Source organism: Symsagittifera roscoffensis, chromosome 4 (assembly GCF_963678635.1).
Source record: "Symsagittifera roscoffensis chromosome 4, txSymRosc1.1, whole genome shotgun sequence".
In the NCBI taxonomy this organism is placed as follows: Eukaryota; Metazoa; Xenacoelomorpha; order Acoela; family Convolutidae; genus Symsagittifera; species Symsagittifera roscoffensis.
Window position 1 is genome coordinate 34554780 of NC_087065.1, and position 22714 is coordinate 34577493.

The 22714-nt window shown below is 36.6% G+C and overlaps 1 protein-coding gene across 3 annotated transcripts in view; it reads left to right on the top strand.

Moving 5' to 3' along the window:
* The window catches only part of LOC134845227 (retinoblastoma-like protein 2), a 179391-nt gene that overhangs the window by 146192 nt on the left and 10485 nt on the right, over positions 1 to 22714 (top strand). Inside the window, exons 2-8 of one of the 3 annotated variants that reach the window (XM_063862140.1) lie at positions 13186 to 13333; positions 13845 to 13951; positions 14019 to 14219; positions 14332 to 14393; positions 14511 to 14636; positions 21948 to 22203; positions 22370 to 22478. In XM_063862140.1, coding sequence (XP_063718210.1) covers positions 13193 to 13333; positions 13845 to 13951; positions 14019 to 14219; positions 14332 to 14393; positions 14511 to 14636; positions 21948 to 22203; positions 22370 to 22478 — 1002 coding nt within the window. In that variant the 5' untranslated portion in view covers positions 13186 to 13192. Of the gene's footprint in view, positions 1 to 13185; positions 13334 to 13844; positions 13952 to 14018; positions 14220 to 14331; positions 14394 to 14510; positions 14637 to 21947; positions 22204 to 22369; positions 22479 to 22714 lie in introns of those variants that run through there. The other 2 variants (XM_063862141.1, XM_063862142.1) reach the window with 2 other exon arrangements.

Consider the following 22714-nt stretch of genomic DNA (forward strand, 5'->3'; position numbering starts at 1 on the left):
CAATTTTATCAAACAATGAAAATATTTTGGATATCATGTAAAGGCATCGAAATACCAGCTCATTGTAAAACATGAAAAATACAATGAGTTGTTAAAAGTATTCAAAAAAATACCAAATATGAAATGAAGAAAGGGGGCACACTATTTGGTTCTGTCATAGGATCCGAGACTGATTGTAAAACTTTCTTAGACAATCAATTTGAAGAACATAGCAAAATACTTGAAAAAAATAGCAAAATCGCGAAAACATCACCAAAAAACGTGTACTCTTGTTACACCAATGGAATGCAGGAAAAATTATCGTTTTTAGCTAAAATTATCCCCAGAAAACATGCAGGCCTGTGCGAGAAGATACTGCAGGAAAACCTCATTCCAAATTTAAATATTAAAGATAATATTAGCCATCAACTAAAAGACATCGCTCCTTTGCTACTGAAAATGGGTGGCATAAATATCAAGCTACCTTTCGACTGAGAACTCCTTACAATCGTCAATTAAAACATCGTCAATCTTAGACACATGCTACCCATTAACAGCTATATCTGAGCAAGAAAAAATCTATACAAAAATCAAAACACTTAAAACTGACAGAACAAACCAAAAGAAAACGAACATTTTGAACAACTTGAGTGACTGTGAAAAAGGAGCCTCAAACTGATTAAACGCACCGCCACTTAGCAGATATAATTTCAATCTAAATAAATCCGATTTCCAGTATGGAATTTATTTCAGATATGGCTGGGAACCAACCAACATTCCACTCACATGTGCATGTGGTCAATCTTCTGACGATAACCACGCCCTTCACTGTGCAATGGGTGGATACACCCACATGAGGCATGACGAAATCATAGATACCTTTGCCAACCTCATGAGCGAGGTTTGCTATGATGTTGAAATCGAGCCGAAACTTAAGTCGTGGCAAGGCGAGAGCTTTGTCAACAATTCAAAGCAAACGGTTTATGGGACTCAAGGCTTAGCCTAACCTTCTTTGACCTCAAAGTTTTTTCAGCCCACACGCAACATTTTCACGAAGACTACTGAAAGACGCCTATAAGTACCACGAATCACTGAAAAACTCAAAATAGCAACAGATATTTTTACAAGTCAAACAGAGCAGCTTCTGGCCGGTAATTTTTGGCTGCACTGGTGTTGCCGCACAAGCAGCTACACGGACAATGCAGCGCATAGCTGAAAACTTTAGTGAAAAAAGACATGAACGCTACTCAGAAATAATAAACTATTTGAGAACTAAGATAAGCTTCGCGCTGCTCAGGAGCGCTATCCTTTGTATACGGGGGTGCAGATCACTGCGTAAGACTCAATTCATTGACAATTCAATTAGTGATTTTTTAGAGGAGGGAAGTTTGAAGTAAACACCTTTAATGACAATGTATTGAATGCTGACATGACTTTATTCCTCCAATATTGTTTACTGTTGTATTTATATAATGCTGGTATGAGCCCTATCCAGATTGTACACGTCATAAGGGCCCTTTTTATGATTTACCTTTATGAACAGATCCGTGCACTTGGCACAATTTATGTGGCTGCAATAAGTGTAGAGACCTATAAAAACTCAATTTTTCAAACTGAACAATGAATTTTCAACCAATCCATCACTGGGTTTTCTAGAAATCTTTGGATGTTAATATTCCTTAACTCTTTGTTATGCTTGCGATAAGCAAGCGTTATCAAATCGGAATGTAGACATTTTTCCAGCTAACAACCATTATAACAAAATCAGTTGAATCAATTTTGCGTCGTTACTAAGTTAGTTACTCTTGAAGGCTGGTTGATTACTAGTTACTAGAGGGTAGTTCAAGATGGACTCGCAACTTTTTAAATTTTTTTTCTTAGAAAATCCGTTTTTTTTGGCTCGACTGGTGTCTGCTCCAAGTTTATCGGCTTTGTGTCCGCTTGGTAAAATTGTTCAGGTTCTATTTTGAGTTTCAAATGTTTTGCTTGGCATGCTTGCCTAGACTTCTTGATCAATAAAATCAAAATTATGAAAAGAATTGGGATTGGGTGTTTAATTTTTTTTGAGATTCTTTGCGAAATTTTATCACTTTTCGCAAAAGTTTTAGTTGTTTCCTCAAAATTTTTCTACCGATATCAAAAAAGTGATATCCGTACAAAGACCGCTCACAATCTCATGTGTCCTCTAACTCCTCTGGTCTCTTTTTACTTTACCGCTTTGTCTACAGCCTTCGAAAAAATCAATCAGAGGAATACTTGACAATTGTTTTTAATTTTTTTGATAAGTTTTCTCAAAAACTAACCGACCAAATTTAAGTTTTTGATTTTATCGACCTCGGAACAGGGAATTCAATATCAATACCAAAACCAATACCAATACCAAAACCACAATACCAATACCAATTGCAAGATTTAGACAATTGCAAGATTGCAAAATTGTTAGACGGAAAAGATTCTTTAATAGAAATGTCTCTGAGTCTCAATAAATCTACGCAATTTTCCAAACAATACAAGAAATAGCAGGTATTGCAAGAAAACTAAGATCAAAGTTCAAATTGTTGAGCAAACCGTCACTGAGAAACACCCTCCCGCAGAGCCACTAAACAACAACTATATAACATCATGCTCCGAAGAAACAATCCCTTTCCACTCATCCACCTTCGATCAAATAAAGGCCCAGAAAATCAGAAAGCCTGCCATGACAACACATGGTTCTCATGGACCCTCAGGCCTAAATGCAAATGAGTGGATACGCATACTAACCCACTTTGGCTATCAGTCAATTGAATTATCAAAGAAACTAGCCAAAATCGCACAGAAAATATTGGCAGAAATACTAATCTTGAGCTGCTCGAACAATATAATGCCTGTCGAATAATTCCTCTTGATATAAACGCAGGAGTTAGCCCAATTGGATTAGGCAAAGTAAAACTTAAAGAGCGATCTTATGTTACTTGGAGCAAATCACCAACTATGACATGGCAAAAAATGTGGCATCGAATATGCAATTCATACGCTTAGGAAGCAATACGAGAAAACAGATTCCCATGCAAAATTACTGATAGACGCGGGAAAAGCATTTTCTAAACCGGAACCTGGCTTTGAAAAACATTGCAAGTATGTGCTTTTCTATACTACCCGCTATGCAGAACTCATACTCAATCCAACTAAATTTTTCGTACATGAAAACATTATCCTATCTAGAGAAGGAACCACACATGGAGACCCATTACCAATGGCGATGTACGGGCTAGCCATTTTACCTTTAATAAAACTAGTCAACGATAACAGCTCAACTCAAAAACGGTATGCAGACGATGGGAACGCAGTCGGAAAATTGGAAAGCCTGCAAAGAGCTCTTGACAATTTTATCAAACAATGAAAATATTTTGGATATCATGTAAAGGCATCGAAATACCAGCTCATTGTAAAACATGAAAAATACAATGAGTTGTTAAAAGTATTCAAAAAAATACCAAATATGAAATGAAGAAAGGGGGCACACTATTTGGTTCTGTCATAGGATCCGAGACTGATTGTAAAACTTTCTTAGACAATCAATTTGAAGAACATAGCAAAATACTTGAAAAAAATAGCAAAATCGCGAAAACATCACCAAAAAACGTGTACTCTTGTTACACCAATGGAATGCAGGAAAAATTATCGTTTTTAGCTAAAATTATCCCCAGAAAACATGCAGGCCTGTGCGAGAAGATACTGCAGGAAAACCTCATTCCAAATTTAAATATTAAAGATAATATTAGCCATCAACTAAAAGACATCGCTCCTTTGCTACTGAAAATGGGTGGCATAAATATCAAGCTACCTTTCGACTGAGAACTCCTTACAATCGTCAATTAAAACATCGTCAATCTTAGACACATGCTACCCATTAACAGCTATATCTGAGCAAGAAAAAATCTATACAAAAATCAAAACACTTAAAACTGACAGAACAAACCAAAAGAAAACGAACATTTTGAACAACTTGAGTGACTGTGAAAAAGGAGCCTCAAACTGATTAAACGCACCGCCACTTAGCAGATATAATTTCAATCTAAATAAATCCGATTTCCAGTATGGAATTTATTTCAGATATGGCTGGGAACCAACCAACATTCCACTCACATGTGCATGTGGTCAATCTTCTGACGATAACCACGCCCTTCACTGTGCAATGGGTGGATACACCCACATGAGGCATGACGAAATCATAGATACCTTTGCCAACCTCATGAGCGAGGTTTGCTATGATGTTGAAATCGAGCCGAAACTTAAGTCGTGGCAAGGCGAGAGCTTTGTCAACAATTCAAAGCAAACGGTTTATGGGACTCAAGGCTTAGCCTAACCTTCTTTGACCTCAAAGTTTTTTCAGCCCACACGCAACATTTTCACGAAGACTACTGAAAGACGCCTATAAGTACCACGAATCACTGAAAAACTCAAAATAGCAACAGATATTTTTACAAGTCAAACAGAGCAGCTTCTGGCCGGTAATTTTTGGCTGCACTGGTGTTGCCGCACAAGCAGCTACACGGACAATGCAGCGCATAGCTGAAAACTTTAGTGAAAAAAGACATGAACGCTACTCAGAAATAATAAACTATTTGAGAACTAAGATAAGCTTCGCGCTGCTCAGGAGCGCTATCCTTTGTATACGGGGGTGCAGATCACTGCGTAAGACTCAATTCATTGACAATTCAATTAGTGATTTTTTAGAGGAGGGAAGTTTGAAGTAAACACCTTTAATGACAATGTATTGAATGCTGACATGACTTTATTCCTCCAATATTGTTTACTGTTGTATTTATATAATGCTGGTATGAGCCCTATCCAGATTGTACACGTCATAAGGGCCCTTTTTATGATTTACCTTTATGAACAGATCCGTGCACTTGGCACAATTTATGTGGCTGCAATAAGTGTAGAGACCTATAAAAACTCAATTTTTCAAACTGAACAATGAATTTTCAACCAATCCATCACTGGGTTTTCTAGAAATCTTTGGATGTTAATATTCCTTAACTCTTTGTTATGCTTGCGATAAGCAAGCGTTATCAAATCGGAATGTAGACATTTTTCCAGCTAACAACCATTATAACAAAATCAGTTGAATCAATTTTGCGTCGTTACTAAGTTAGTTACTCTTGAAGGCTGGTTGATTACTAGTTACTAGAGGGTAGTTCAAGATGGACTCGCAACTTTTTAAATTTTTTTTCTTAGAAAATCCGTTTTTTTTGGCTCGACTGGTGTCTGCTCCAAGTTTATCGGCTTTGTGTCCGCTTGGTAAAATTGTTCAGGTTCTATTTTGAGTTTCAAATGTTTTGCTTGGCATGCTTGCCTAGACTTCTTGATCAATAAAATCAAAATTATGAAAAGAATTGGGATTGGGTGTTTAATTTTTTTTGAGATTCTTTGCGAAATTTTATCACTTTTCGCAAAAGTTTTAGTTGTTTCCTCAAAATTTTTCTACCGATATCAAAAAAGTGATATCCGTACAAAGACCGCTCACAATCTCATGTGTCCTCTAACTCCTCTGGTCTCTTTTTACTTTACCGCTTTGTCTACAGCCTTCGAAAAAATCAATCAGAGGAATACTTGACAATTGTTTTTAATTTTTTTGATAAGTTTTCTCAAAAACTAACCGACCAAATTTAAGTTTTTGATTTTATCGACCTCGGAACAGGGAATTCAATATCAATACCAAAACCAATACCAATACCAAAACCACAATACCAATACCAAGGCTTCATTACCAATACCAATACCAATACCGAACTGAATCATCAATACCAATACCAATACCAAACCCAGTCAATACCTCAATACTTTGTTACAACACCTCAAGTTTTTTGCAAAAACTTTGAAAACTCGTGTTAGCAAAAATCACGAAACGTTTGAAAAGCAGAACATTTTGGATCGAAATGTCTTGCATGAATTGTCTATAATTTTCTATTTTTTTTTCATATGTACGACGAACAAAAGGAATTCAATAGTAGTTTTTGTAAATTTTTTTGTTTAAATAGTTTGATTTTATTTTTGTTTGTTTTTGTTAATTTTTTTTGTTTCTCTGCAACAAAACAAAATCAATTTTTGGTAAAGGTAACATGAACGTGTTTTCAAATAATGAAATGACAACTCGCGAAGAAGTTCTCATTACAAAGAACGCGTTTCTAGCTATATTCTGAAAATTGATTTTCTGAAATATTTTATGTTTTTCTACATTTTAGTTTGAGAAATATTTCTACATGTGTCTATTGTATATCTTAGTCGAATCCCCTTGAAAAAATATTCTTGTAAGGATTTCTGTGATTTTAGAGTGATCTGAGACAATAAGGAAACACCAAGAACCTGGTTTCGATCAGGGCCCTGGTATTGATCAATACCAATACCAATACCAGGAACCTGGTATTGATCAATAAAAAAATACGAAGACCTGATTCTGTCAATACCAATACCAATTTTTCACGTATTGATTTCCCTGCCACAAAAAACAGTTAATTTTGTGACTTTTTGGGCGTTTTTTTTTTCTTCTATTTTGTGTCAATTTTACCAAAAAAACCCTCTCATAATCGAGGTTTTAGGTTCAAACCAAAGAACGTTTTTTGGTTTGACACTAAAATTATGACCATCGGAAAATTCAAAATTCTGATTTTTCAACCGTTTTTTGTTACTTTTTAATTTATAGGTTGGGCAAATCTCTTCTGCATGAGCGGCTGCGTGCTTTTTTCGAACAAAAAGATATGATTTTCGGAAATGTCAATTATCTGAATTTTTTGGACAGCTTTTGGACCTTTCATGATAAATATCCTGCCAAATTTGATATCTTAGGTTTAACCAGTACAACAGTTTGTTGGAAGCTTACATTTGTATTTTACTACCCCCAGTTTCTTTTGAAAAAAAATATGGCCCGCAAACAAGAGAAAAATTTTGAACTTTTGAACGTTTCTGAGAAACTTTTGATTTTTCTTAAAAACTACCCTATCAAATCTGAGAGGAAAAAAGCGGTTCAGGGAAAATTCCCTGCAGAAAAGAAAACTTTGTATTTATTTGCAAGAGAAATTTTATGTCTTACTACTCTACCAAATCTTAGATTAAAAAAGCGGTTCAGGGAATATTCCCTGCAGAAAAGAATGTTTTTTTTTGTAGTTTTTTAAATCCAAATTTTTCACTCCTCTCATTTGCTTTAGTAGAGAAAAACTAAGTAAGGGTTTGGGCAAAATCCAAATTTTGAAATTACACATTTTGTACCGCATCAGTATAATATAATCGAAAAACATTAAACACGTTCATCCAGCATAGGTACCCTTCATCAATTTATAGGAAAACTTTGGTTCATCGAATTTTTTCAACATTTTTTAAATTTGTATTTAACTTTTTGTGTTTTATCGCAAGTGGTGCAAAGCTCCGCTTTTCCTCAGTAATATTATGATTAATATTACTATTATGATTGTTTATTCAATAAATTTCATTATGATTTTTTCTTAAAATGTTGCCAATGTATTTGTATAGCGTTGGTACGCCCCTATCCAACCTGTGCACGTACCGTCGCATGACGGAAGGGACCATTGTAATTGAACTTGTTTTGAAGGAAAAATTATTTTGAATATTCTTATTATGATTATTATGACTACTATTGTTATTATAAAGCTCGACTGGCCCAAAAATTAGAAAATTGACAATAGTATTGACTAGCTTGAAAACCTAACACAAAAATCATATAATGTCAAAATTGAAATCAGTATACACAAAAAGTAAAGGCAAATCAGTTTTTTCACACATTTTATTATTAGCACAGCAATCAGTGTTCGGTTCAAGCCACTAAAAGTTGATGTGTGACAAAAAACGATTAATGTGATATGAAATTTCAATTTTTGTTGATAATAATCATGATAATCATAAAACTAAACCAGAATTTAGGAAAATTAAATCCAAGGGGTTAGCTTTCTTTCAGTTTTTGTCAAATCATAAGTTTTAACAGTTTAGTTTTCTAATGTTTTTACAGTTCATACATCGGTAGTCAATTCTCCACAATCATAGATTGTTTTCGTTGAATTTATCTATAAAATATCTCCAGAAAACATTCGTTATTAGTTCTTTTATGTTTCGAAGCTACATGATATCGAACTTGAGGTGTTCATTCAAGGCGTTCGTAATATTCCAGGCTCTCAAGAAGTAGTCAGATTCAGATTTTTGCGGCGAAATTGTTTGGTTTCGTATTTTTTCATACTCGCATATCCTGTTTGTCCTTTTTCCTTAACCCTTATGAATTTTTTCCATTGCAGGTCAGTTTTTCCAGTCAGGATTTTGTGCAGTAGCAGTGGAATGTGTAGTTCATGATAAAGTGACAGAGGAAGGATATGTAGGAAAATCAATCGATCTTTGTATTCTTCAGTTGGATTCAATATCCATGCTGTTGCTTTCTTTTGTACACTTTCAGTTATTTTGAGATCTCTTTTTGAGGGTTTCCTTAATGATGAGCCATAACTTACAAAAGGAGCCACAAATGATTGGTATGGTTTTAACTTTATGGCCTTTGTTGTTATTTTGGAGGTGTTTCTTTTCACAGAGGATAATGCCTTCAGAACTTTGGCACATCTATTTGTAGCATTTTCCGTCCATTTTAATGTGCTAGTGATTTTAAGACCTAAATCTTTCATTTCTGCTAATTCTTCAAAAACAGTTCCATTTACTTCAACTTTTGCATTTCCTTTCACGCTGAGAATTTTGGTTTTTGACACATTTACTGCCATAGAACTCTTTACACACCAATTCCAAATTCTCTTCGCATCGATATTTAAAACTAATGGGTCATTGCAAACAATTTTGAAATTGTCAAGGTAGCCAAAACTTGCTGACATTGCACAATCTGGTAGGTCATTTATATAGAGAATAAACATCAAAGGTCTGAGAATTTACCCCTGAGGCACGCCACTGTGTCCTGGTAAAGGCTCAAATACTGCTAGTCCAACGCGAACGGTTTGTTTTCTATCGGTTATATAATTGTATAGTAGCTTAAAAATTGTCCTGTGAAATCAAAGCTCCTAATTTTTTCAATTATCATTGCGTGGTTCACCTTGTCAAATACCGTTTGGAAATCTAGGTAGAGGCAAGCCAGGTAATTTGTTTCGATATTATCATAGGAGGTATATACCTCAATGAAACACTCAATGAGGTTTGTAACAGAAGATAGTTTTTGTCGGAAGCCGTGTTGTGAGTTTGAGATGCTAAATTTTACTGATGAAAACATTTTATCGAAAATTAGTTTTTCTAACATTTTTGAGATAACCGTTAGCAGACTTATTGGTCGGTGGTTTGAGACAAGTTGTTTGTCTCCCTCTTTGAAGATAGGATCAATCTCGCTTATTTTCCATGTTGACGGAAAAACACATTTATTCGCAATTGTGTTAAAAAGTAAATACAGAGATTTAGAGATAGAACAGCTTAGTTTCTTCAAAAGAATGTTTCCTAGGTTATCAGGTTCTTTGGTTTTGGTGATATCAAAGTTTTCAAGGATTTTTTCAATTTCCGTTGTGATAAAATGAAGAGTCGCTATTTTACTTGCATGAAATGGGTTATTCTCGCCTACATAGAGAGAGAGAGAGAGGCTAAAGTTTGACTAAAAATAATTATTAAACAAATTGGCTTTATCGATATTTGATGTAGCTCATTGATCATCCAGGTAGACTTCACCTAAGATTGTATCTCTTTTTCGAATACTTTTAAAGTAATTGTGCAATTTTGAGAAGTTACCATCAACAAGTAAATTTTTTTCGTATGCTCTTTAGTCTTTGCTTAAATTAAACTCAAATGTTTTTCAAATGTTTTCGGTTCGTCTAACTGATTTTCGGTCATGTTTTTTTTTCACAGTTTCAGCGCATTGTATACATAAAATGATGAAATTTGATGTTTCAGATGTTACCCAAGGTGCCAGAGAACTTTTTTGTTTTCCTGGGAATGTGCTTTTCGATTATGTTAAGTAGCCAAGAGCCAAGTGTACCACAGTTCAGTCATTAGATCAACATTGCTGCAGCAGTATGGGTTAAATGGGTTTTCATTGATGTATTGATTTATTTCGTCCCAGTTTGCTTTCGAGAATGAGAATCCCTGGAAGCCATTGCGTTCATTTACTTCTTTTTCTCTGAAATTAGGTTAAGTTTTTCCTGGGTAAAATGGATGATCCGTTTTATACAAGGATGTGAGTCTATTGTCTTTTTTCAGGAGAGTTAACAAATCTGGGTGGTTGCAGAGTGTTACGTCTAGTTGTACTTTTTTTCCCCGTTATCATTTGTTCGAAGTTAAGTTCTGCAAAAGCGTCCAGGAAGGCCTGTTCGTCTTCATCAGAGGAGATTAGGGTTGACCAGTCCGTTTAAGCAAAATTGATGTCTCTAGTAATCATCACGTTTCTTAGATTTAATTATATTTGTTCTTGCCTAATCAAATACAGAAACCTCAATAGGGTTTTTGACGACCAGCCGTATTCGCTTCCTTTGGGGCACAGTTGATGCAAGCTATAATGACGCGGTTTTTGATCAAGAGCTTGACTATTAGGCAGTCATTGAAAGTTGAGGGTATGCAGTAGTGGCGTATTTCGTGGTTTATCCCAATTATAACACCTCCGTGATTTGATTTGCCGTTAACGCTTTGCCTGTCATTCCTATAGATCTTAAATTTGTCAAGAAAAATTGCTCCTGTCGTCGCATTTTCAGTTAAACATGTCTCTGTAAGACAAATGATATCGTAGATGTTTTTAAATTGGATGACATTCGAGAGGAGAGTTCTTCTAGATTATTCTAAGATACTTCTGACATTAGAGACTAGTACATTAGGTTTTTGCTTGAGTCAATTGTTGTCTGTTGTTTTAGGTTTAGGCGATATCACTATCCATTGTTTCCATCTCTTTTGTATAGCTTGCCATATCTTACACTAAAGTTCATAGTTTGCCCCTGATCTATAAGCTCGTTTTCTTTAAAGATTCGTTGTCTATCGCGGCTTTTTCGTTTGTTAGCTACTTGCTTATGAATACTGGAGCTCCATAGTTTTTCAGTTTTTGTACTGATGATAAGATCAACCGTTTCAGCCACACATCTGGCAGTTTACGAAGTATCGTTCTGTCACGATCATCAACTCTTTGACCTAGTCTAGTCAAGTCGTTGAATTTTCATTCAACCTCCAAATGAGTCAGGATTTTTTAAACTTCGTAGAAGTCGTGTTCTTTGCGCTTTCTAGGATCCTTGTCAACGCTCTCTTTTACTCCTCCTATCCTTACTCCTAACGTCTGGTTATTATTATTGTTGTTGTCCGATGTGTTTAAGTTTGATTTATTTTGATTTGCTTTCATTTCTGATTGTTTTGCTGGTTTTGATAGTTTTAATTTCCGAGACTGTGTCCTTAAGTTCTTTCATCTCATTTTCCATTTTTTTCAAGTTTCTCCTTTACTGGGTCTCGTTTTGCCAGTAGTGACTTCATCTTTTCTTGTTGGTTTGCCAAAACGCACGTGTTACATAGTAAAAGACGTTCATGTCCAATTCCTTTATGCCTGACAATGCGTTGTTACTAAGTTTGGTGCACTTTCCTGTCAGATGCATTCTACATATGCACGTTACGCAATCAAAAGATTGCTCTCTTTCAGTTATATTGCTGTTGCATGTTTTGCATGTTTTTTCCGCCATTATGGAGGAGTTTTTTATTTCAACCGGTGGTGCCTAAGGTCACCTTTTGAAGAAAATGGACAGGGACACAATTTCTCACCGGTGGTACCTAAGGGTGCCTTTGGTAAAAACTTAGGGACTTGTTTTAGTATAGACTGACCGGTGGTGCCTAAGGGTACCTTTGGAAAATCAATACTAAAAAATGCTAACTGTTCTATTGGCTTAATTTGCTCGATTGCCTAATTTCTCAGGATTGCGAGGATCATTTTGAACCGATTGTTATGGCTGTTTTATTTTTGTGAGAAATAAAGCACTAAAAGTTATGCTGGTCGATACATTTTCATATTCTCAAACTTTTTTGCTAGTCGGGTTTTTATGCTAGTCGAACAATCACCGGTATAGATATTTCCGGGCGAACGTAAAATCAGTTTTGAGACTATGTTCTCATATATCGAAAGAAGCGTGTGTGATGATCACATCAAAATCCTTCAGTAGTTTTTCATTCTAATTTTTTTTAAAAAAACAAAAAATAAACTAAATTACAAAAGGGGCCCTTCTGTTTATTTACGGTAAGTGTTCAAACTAGATAAGGCCATACCAGCGATATAAAAATGCATATATATCAGCAATGAAGTCATAAATCAGCATGAAATGCATCGTCATAATGTTAAATTATCTTAGCCGTCCTTCCTCTACAATAGCGCTTATGGAGTTGTCGATAAATTGAACTTTGCGTAGCGATCTGCACCCCCTTATACAAAGTATAGAGCTCCTCAGGAGCGCGAAGCTTATTTTAGTTCTTATGTAGTTTATAGATTCTGGATAGCTTTCTTGTCTTTTTTCACTTAGTTTTTCGGAGAATCGCTGCATCGTCCGCGTGGCTGTTTTAGCAGCGCCACCGGTGCATCCAAAAATTAGCGGGCAGAAGCTACTCTGCTCTACGTTTAAAATTCTTTGCTGATATTTGGAGTTCTTCAGCTTTTCGCGGTATTTGTATGCATCCTTATGCAGTTTTCGCGATGTTTTGGCATGGGGGTTGAAAATTTTCACATCAAAGAAAGCTCGGCTGAATCGTGAACCCCAGAGTCCGTTTGCTTTAATGTCAAGTCGTGCCTCATCTTCAGTTGTAGTTGAATTGTTGACAAAGCTTTCGCCTTACAACGGCTGAAGTTTCGGCTCAATCTCGACGTCATGGCAAACCTCGTTCATGAGGTTGGCGAATGTGTCTCTGATTTCATTGTGTCTTATGTGTGTGTAACCACCCTTTGCACAGTGAAGCGCATGTGTCAAGTTAAAATCAGCACCACATTCACATGTGAGTGGGGTTTTGGTTGGTTCCCATCCGTATCTTAAGTAAATTTTCATTCTAATTGAAGTTTGTTATGAATAAAAATAATTACTTATCGTCCCCTTCAACCCGCTTTTGGTACCTAACATCCTGTGGAGCAAAACGAGTCAAATTTCGTTCCCACTCCTTGGAATGGTCTGAACTTTGTCATTCTCAGGAGTCGTCAGTCGAAGAGCCTGAATTGCCACTGTTTTTCTTTTAATTTTTTAGATCGATGGAAATAGGAAATTCCGTTTCATTGGAAACGTTCTACGACAGCTACGGAAACGAATTATTAAGCCTTGGCTTAAACTACGCTTTTGTTGAGTGTTGTTACCTAAGATATGATGAAATCGGTCATAACTTTGACCTTCAGGTTAGCCATGCTTTTTGTTGTTTAAAGCGTTAATGCATTGTTCTTCCGCATTTTTTTGATAATGATTGTGAAAAGAAAGGTTTTTAAGAGTAATGAACGTAGTGAAGAATTATACAGGTCTTGCTGATTTAAAATATTGATGCACTTTGGTATAATGCACTTTCTAAGTTCAATTGAAATTCATCTGCTGAAACTGACGTAAATAGCACTCTCCAAATAGGAATGTAGCAATGGCGCAAAAAAACGTGAACGATTTCTAGTTTCGAAATTATTTTTAAGATTTCCCAGCGGAATAAAAACTTAACCTGTTGATCCAGTTTTCTCAAGTTGGGTTCATGTTATCAAAAAAGCGCCAAGCATAAACTGCACTGGAAATGCAAAGAGGTTAAAGAGCATATATTTTTTTCTTTGAAATTCGGAAGTTGAAGATTTTTGAGAAAACAAGTCGGTTTTTTTCAGTTTCCTTTCCAACTGTTTTCCAACTGTCAGTTGACTATGTTTTCTTTTATAGGGCAATGATCTAGTGTGGATAGTTTGCTCTCTCTACGAACAGTACAGAGAGAGTAGAGAATGTGGCAATATTGGCTTGGATAAGTTTTTGGTGGTTTTCGCAATTAGGTGAGCCTAATCAAAATAGTGAAATTTTCGATTATATTGTTTATTATCACCACCCAAAATGCAAAAGTTTCAGTTTCTCTCAGTTATTCAATACCATGAATAGTTGGATGCAAATGGCTGGTTCAACTTCTAGTTTCAAGGAACACATGGGCTTACTCGAGCTAACGTTCAATGTTGATATGGTCGTATTCAAAAATTATGAGAGGTTGTTTTCAACTTTGTTCTGCGAGATGGAGTTTCCTAACTTAAGTGGACATCATATAAAAAGGTGCGCATCATAACTAAAGCCTTGTCAATTTTTAGATGAGCTCTAACCCGTAGTAACTACGAGGAGTCGCCATAATGTTGTGTGCCGTGGTTTGATCTGTTTTTTTTTCTAGATTCGAGCTAACTCGTGAGGAGTTATTCTATTTCATATGGTTACTGCATATTCAAATTAAAGGCAAGTTATCTGACTCTAGTGCGTTTCGTGTGATTAGGTTTCCAATTGTTTTTCTAATTCTTGTTGATGACTCTTGGCTTATGTACACTTTCTCCATCTCTGATTGTTTTTTTTTAGTATCTTTAAATGGACTGCGAGGAGACCTTGTCAACTGCAGTCAACTTCTCCTGTGCTGCGTGGATTTCGTCTACATGAATATTATGAATTCGGAAAATCGTCATCTCATCAGTCCTTCTTTTGTAGGTCCGCTTGATTCCTCTCCGTTTGAAATTATACTATTTTGCCCTTGCGATAAGCAAGGGTTTTGTAAACGGGTACTAGACTTTTTCCCGGGAATAACTTTGCTACAAGATTTTATCCATACATTCTTTTATTTTTGAATGTTGGTAAGTTTTCAGCTTACTATAAGTCCGCTTTAATTCTGTCAGATTATTCAACTTATGTGATTTTTTAATAGTTTTATCTGGTTTTTTTTAAAACTAAATTACAAAAGGGGCCCTTCCGTTTAGTTACGGTAAGTGCACAAGCTGGATAGGGCCATACCAGTGATATAAAAATGCATATATATCAGCAATGAAGTCGTAAATCAGCATTAAATGCATCGTCGTAATAATAATTTATCTTAGCCGTCCTTCCTCTACAATAGCGCTTATGGAGTTGTCGATAAATTGAACTTTGCGTAGCGATCTGCACCCCCTTATACAAAGTATAGAGCTCCCCAGGAGCGCGATGCTTATTTTAGTTCTTATGTAGTTTATAGATTCTGGATAGCTTTCTTGTCTTTTTTCACTTAGTTTTTCGGCTAATCGCTGCATCGTCCGCGTGGCTGTTGGAGCAGCGCCACCGGTGCATCCAAAAATTAGCGGGCAGAAGCTACTCTGCTCTACGTTTAAAATTCTTTGCTGATATTTGGAGTTCTTCAGCGTTTCGTGGTATTTGTATGCATCCTTATGCAGTTTTCGCGATGTTTTGGCATGGGGGTTGAAAATTTTCACATCAAAGAAAGCGCGGCTGAATCGTGAACCCCAGAGTCCGTTTGCCTTAATGTCAAGTCGTGCCTCATCTTGAGTTGTAGTTGAATTGATGACAAAGCTTTCGCCTTGCAACGGCTGAAGTTTCGGCTCAATCTCGACGTCATAGCAAACCTCGTTCATGAGGTTGGCGAATGGGTCTCTAATTTCATTGTGTCTTATGTGTGTGTATCCACCCTTTGCACAGTGAAGCGCATGTGTCAAGTTAAAATCAGCACCACATGCACATATCTATTTATCTGTTTCATTTAAGGAGTTAATGAGGTTTGTTTTTTTTCGATTTGTTCTATCAGTTTTCAATATTTTATTTTCGTACATATTTTTTCTTGCTGTGTTACTGCTGTAATAGGATCTTGAGATTCCAGTACTAGTGATGTTTCCTTACATGCACATATCTATTTATCTGTTTCATTTAAGGAGTTAATGAGGTTTGTTTTTTTTTTTCGATTTGTTCTATCAGTTTTCAATATTTTATTTTCGTACATATTTTTTCTTGCTGTGTTACTGCTGTAATAGGATCTTGAGATTCCAGTATTAGTGATGTTTCCTTAGACCATTATAGGTAGCTTTCATGATCGGATGGCAGCTTGATGTTAAGTCCGCGCATTTTTAGGGGTAAGGAAGATATCTCACGGAACTGGGGGTTTAAAGTGTCTTTACCGACTAGGTTAGGTAATAATTGTTCTTTGATATTATTTTCACATATTATTAAGTTTTCCATAGTGTTAGGCGTTGTCCTGGCAAGAAATGAAAGCTTTTCTTGAACGCCTTTAGTATAGCAGGCATAAACGTTTTGAGGGGAGGTTTTAGCGATTTTTGTTAGTGTTTTCAAAAATTTTGATTTGCTCATTCTGTTGAAATTCGAGGAGTTTTTTGCATTCAGATTCTGTTCCTATAACAGAACCAAGCACTCGGGCTCCTGCCTTTATAGTGATTCCTGTATTTGCGAAGATTTTCTGAGCTTCACCGAGTTTTTCATCCTTGAACATGAGTTGGAATTTGGATGCTTTTACGTGGTAGCCGAAAAATTTACCCATTGATACAATTTTATTGAGGACGGTTCGTAGATTGCTTAATTTACCGACTGCGTTTCCGTCGTCTGCGTACCATTTCTGGGTTACATCGTCTACTGATAAAAGTTTTATGAGAGGTATTATGGCTAGACCGTACATGGCCATTGCTAGTGGATCCCCCTGGGTTGTCCCTTCTTGAGAGTAGATTGTTTTTTTTTGTTAACGAATAGTTTAGATCGATTGGAGTAGGAGTTCTTAATCGCTGTTAAAAGGGAAGGGCAGGTATTTTCGATGTTTTTTAATGCCAGCTTTCGGTTCAGCGAGTTGAAAGCGTTTTCGGCATCTATCAGTAAAATAGCATCGGCGGAAGCTTTGCTGTATTGATCTCTTAGCGTGTGGATCGCATATTCAATGCCACATGTTTGTCCTAGGCAGAGTTGGTAGTTTGAACCGAGCGACATGAGTTCGTTTTTTAGGCATTTAGTTATTGTTCGCCCTATTATCCTACGCATAACTTCTCCTATACCTATGGGTCTTACCCCTGGATTCTTATCTAAGGATATTAATCTGCATGCGTTATATGGTTCCATTAGTTCTGGATTTAATTTAGTTCTTCGGTGGCCAATTTTTTGGCAATTTTAGCAATTGTTTTTGAAATCTCAACTGATTGTTGCCCGAAGTGTGTTAAAATACGTTTCCATTCATTTGCTCCGAGGCCAGATGGTCCATGCGATCCGTGCGTTCTCATAGCTGCCTTCTTGATATGTTGACCGTTTATCTGATCAAATATCGATGGATGGAAGGGAATTGTTTCGTTTGAGACTGGTGTAATATAGTTATCATCAATTGGTTTAGATGGTGGGTGTTTCTCTATGAGAGTCTGTTCTACTGTCTTACCTTTGACAATCTCTTCGAGCGAAAGAACGCCTTTAGATGTGTCTGTTAGTTTCGCAATTGCGCTTGATATTTTTCCAGTATTCATTAGTTTGTTGAACTGTTGTACTTCAGTTTCAGTTTTTCTTCTACTTCCTTTCAACAAGCGCATTTGCAGCGCCTTTCCTTCGTTATATAGTCCATCCAGGTCTCCGTCTTGCCATTGCTTAAGTCGCCTTGCTATTGTTTTGGATAAAGATCCATCAATTTCGGACTTTGTTTTGCACAGTAATAAGTGTGGAAAAATCATTGCTGCGTGCATTGCGAAGTTATTTTCGTTGTTTTCTATTAGGCTGTTCAAAGTTCTCAATGAAGTTTCAATGAAGTTATAACCAACTTTATTTTTTGACAAGATCACAAAGACCGGTGTCCAGTGGACCACTTCGGTGTATATTTTCCTGGTGGTTTCTATGAGTTCTGGACAGGGGTTTGACCATGGGTCTTGTATTGTTCAAGGTTCTATAGTGGAAGACTCTCCTGAGTTTTGTGAGGGTGGGGCAGTAGAAGGGTGAGGGTGCATTTGGGGGAGCGTGGTTGTAGCTAGGGTTGGGGGATTGCATTCATTCTTGTCGTTAGCTGAATGAAATTGGGAGGTGCAGCGATGACAACTGAAATCGTCATAGTGATCACTGCTGCGGGCTAGGCCGCTGCATTTTACATGCATGTAGCCTGGGCATGTGAAGCACCAAACACCTCCGTCTCGCAGGCTGCTTTTACAAATAAGGCAGTGTGTTTGAGTAACCATTTTAGGAAGGGCGGTGGTGTCAAGTTAACGAGAGAATTTATAGATTAAATTTGCAAGAAAATTTGAAAAGAAACCATTACCGTAGAACGAGAAATGGATGCCATCACGGCAAAACATTTGAGGGGTTAGATTTAGGTTGCGGTTAGGTGAAACAATAAGTGTATGGGGGTGTACAAATCTATTTATCAAATTAAACAGCACATGATTATGAATATAAGTTTTGCGGTTTAATTCGGAATTATTACAGTTCTGAATTGTTTTTGGGGATGATCAGTGTCTTGGGCTGAAACTTGTTAGTGACGAGGTTAATTAAGTTTTTCCACTGCTGTTCTAATTTTTGTGGATGCAGCCTGTTGTCATTGTATCCAGCAACTATTGTTACTGTATTTAGGCGCTTTGGTCTGTATTGTAAACCTGTTTCAAACAGATCATGAAGCGTTGCGCCGCGGTAGGAGTGAATTGTTGATTTTACTAGAGCTGGTTTGATATATTTGGTCCTTGAAGTCCCGATAACTAGTTTCTGTGAGAACTCCGGGATGCGCCTTGCCTGGAATCGCGGCATCAACCTGGAACACAGACAACTGGGGCGAGAAAGGAAGCTCTTTCGGTGATTTATGAATACTTTCACTTAGGGTTTAAAATTGCTGCAAAGGCGATGAAAAAAAAGAAAGGAGTGGTACAACCTGACGTCGATTTGGTGGTCGATTCACCCGCTCACTCTTTCTTGCTTCTAGTTACGCCTGGGAAACTTCACTCGCCTACGGCTGGGACGGCGAGATTTGGTAAGATAACCAGCCCAGCGCGCATATGATATGAAAACACACAATCGGTAAATTTGAACAAAGAACTATTTAATATGTTTATCACAACAATTAGGCTAAGTTTTTTATAGTTTTATCTGGTAGTATTTTTTCAGATTGACTGGAAGATATTCTCGAAAATTCAAAATTATCCTCAATAAAAAAATAAAAATATATACGTGGAAGGAAAACAATCACTGTACCTCGGAAAATTTGAAGCGCTTTCATCAGTTTGACATCATCAGTATAAACTTTGATGTATGTTGGTTTTCTCGGGCTGACCACAGAGTATCTTCTCAAGTGTCGTAGCCACAAGAGATTGGTAAAAGCGGTATTGGTTCTTCTCCCACGTGGACTTAGCTTTCTCCAGTCTTTCATGAAAAGGTTTCCACGAAGACATGGCTTTGTTCAACCGGTGTATCGTACCTTCGATTATGTTTCTTATGTACTTGGAACACAAGCACAGAATGACATGATCAAACCCGTATCCGGGTTTGAACACATGATCAAACCCGTATCCGTTTTCGAGTAACAGGAGGTTGACACTTTGGCAGAATCGCGTCGTACTAGCACGTCGAGGAAAAGAATTGTCGCGTTATCTCTCCATCTTCAACAGTGAACTCTAGAAAAGGATGCAGGGCGTTTGCACTTTCAAGAATACCGCGGAGGTCTATTCTTGCAGTGCGGATAATATCATCGACATAGCGACCGAACACCTTGGCCCGAGTGATCGTAAACCTGATGGGACAGTGGTGGTTTGTCTATGTTAACCGCAAAACCAGGACCTTCTCGTGCATGCGAATCTTGATCTCTGCAACAGAGAGGTTTCTATGCAACCATCTGTTGCACCAGTGGCAGCGGATGGAATATCCGCCTCTGGTCACCCGTCTTTTCAATTGCTTGTTTGCTACTCACGGGTAACCAGACGCAGTTATTCCATCCGCTGCCACTAGTGCACCACGTGGTTCCATAGAAACATCTGTTGCAGAAATCAGAGATTTCGCGACCTCAATCACTGCTTTCAATACATATTTAAATTTTGTCGGAACCTTTTCCTTTTTTGGTTAGTTTCACAATTGTAATTTTGGTTAAAAGCTTTAGCTAACCCATATTTTAAAATACAGGCTGATGATTTTCTACTTTTTTTCACTTGTGACATGCAAGTGACTTGTAGTTGGGAACTATAATTTTCCCGTTAGCAACTTTTCTTACACATTTATGACGTACGTGCAGTTTCACGTTGACATGCTCAATTTCTTTAAATTCAATAGAAAGTACTTTTGAGATCATTCAGGTTATAATTAATTATATTATCTTTAAGCAATTATTTTATCTGGTACTGTTTTTGATCAGGTTATTTTGCAAAGCATGGATTTCATTTTAATGTTGAATTTTTTAAACAATTTTTTTCAACATTATTTTGGAGTTTGTCGTTTTACCGAGTCACTTCGAATGTTTTTTGTTGAAGTTTTTTTTTCAACTAAAAGCTTTCGATTCATGTTTTATCAGCTGATTGAATTTGTTTTGCGTTGCTTCGAGCTCAAGAATTTGTTTTTTTGACAAAAATAGGTATCATGAATATGTATGGGATTCAATGTTTTTAATTTTTTTAGACACTTTTCACTGAAGTTGTTTTTTTCTCAATAACTATTTCACCAGTTTTCAAAAAAATTGGTGCAAATGGAAAGACATGATACGGCATTGTGTCTGCTTATTTGTCTAGTCTATATTTACCTTTGGTATCTTGCTCCACCTTCAACAGCTTTCGAAATTTCAAAGAGTTATGATTGACTCAGTTTTCTCAGACTTCTCCGCCAAATCTTAGGTTAAAGCTTCAATAAAATAACAGGTAACGAAGATCTTTTCTGCATTAGCCGCTACTGCTTAATTTTTAAAGAAAAAAAAGTTGTGGCCCCCAAAAAAGCTTTTTTTTTGTTTGGTCTTTTTTGAAACATTTTTATTGACTTTTCTCAAAAACTACGTCCTCATATCTAGGACTGAAGATTTATTTGGAAAAATGATAGTGGTGTTTTTCCTAGCAGAAACGGCTGTGCCCAATTTTTTAAATTCAAATAAAATATGGCCACAAAAATGATAATTTTTTGACATTTTGACCATATTCGTGAAAAATTTTCGGCCATGCGCGTAAACTACCCTCGCAAATCTTGGTCTGAAAAATTAATCGAAAAAAAATTTGATTCTCCTCCCGACGTATGCAGCTACGTCCTATATTTGTTTGTAGAAATTTAGTTATTAATTTCGGAAAAGTCAAAATTTTGTGTTTGTTTTTCGGAAACCTTGTAACTTTTATCGAAAACTGCCCGGCCCAATCTGGTAGCAAGAGTTTCATCGAAATGAAGGGTTCAAGTAATCATCACTGCATCAGCTGAATTGCCCTATTCTTTTTAAGAACAAAATAATTACAGGTGGAAAAATTAAATTTTGACCTTTTTTGGAAGCTTTTCGACTTTTTTTCGAAAAATACCCTGGAAATTTTTTGATCAAAGGTTTTGTCGATAAAATATTTTATTGTCAATAGGCTGCGCCATAGTTTTAGCTGAAAAAATTGGTTCTTCATAAAAGTCGAAGATTGAACTTATGGCCGTTTTTTTGGAAACTTTGTTCGTTCTCAGAAACTACCTGCATTTGCAAGATTGTTTCAGTTTAAATAACAGATTGTTGGCTGCTTTGCTGCATCAGCTGGTATTCGCTTATTCATAAAGAAAACAGCTGCAGCTTTCAGAAAAGTCTTCTTCTTTTATTTTTTGAAACCGTTTTTGGAAACTACTTGACTTTTCTCAAAAGCTACCCTGCCAAATCTGAGATCGAGGGCTCAGTTTAAGAAACAGGTTGCGTGATTTTTCGTGGATTACGGGCTTTTTTTTCTGCGTCAACAGCCAAGTTGAAAGAAAAGTTTATTTTCAGTTTAATGATTCCGTTTGAAACTTTTGAATCGTTTTCATGATTCCGTAGTATTGTGAACCGTTTATTAGAATTTTTTTATCAGCCTAGTTTGAACGCTTCAACTTTAGGTTCCAGTTTGAAATCAGAGACCATTAAATCTAACGATCTCGGGTTCGGCTCAAATCAAGCAGCTGTGACCAACTCAGAGTTCTTCGAGGCTATTTGTTGCAGACGTGGAGGTGGTCACTTGCGAGAATGTTTCTCCGTGAGACAGCACTGGTTCAGACCATACTTGGAGAAGATGGCAGCGGAAGGAGCTTTGACACTTGACGATGGAAATCTGATGTCAATGTTTTCATGCAGCGAAAACTACTTTTCCAACAGGTACAGTAAATATGTCATTCGTTTTTCCGGATTAATTGTTTTGTTAAAAAAGCATCGTGTTTACTGATTGATTACTGGCTTCATTTTTACCCAGGTAATTAGATAGAATCTGGATAAAATAATTATCGCTACAAATATATTCACTAATATAGTGATATTTGTTTAGAAACTACTTGGAAACTAGTTACGAGCTTTTGATACAGAAATCCGGGCAACTAGATGAGAGGTTATTTGTCAAAGAGGCCATCAAGCGGGACTTGAATCTATCTTCTTTGGCAAGTTTGAATGTTAAATACTTATTGTTCCGACTTTCGATACGAAATTAACGGAATATTTGTGCTCGGGGTGGGTTTTTTTTTCTTCAGACAAATTTCGACTTCTTAACAAGCCATTTTTGACGGAATTTTTTTTATATCATTCGAAAGCTATTGTTGTCCTGAGCTCAAATTTGAAAAGATATTTTACCTGTGATCATTTTTCGTAAAGTTATGGGGGTTTAAAGATTGCCATT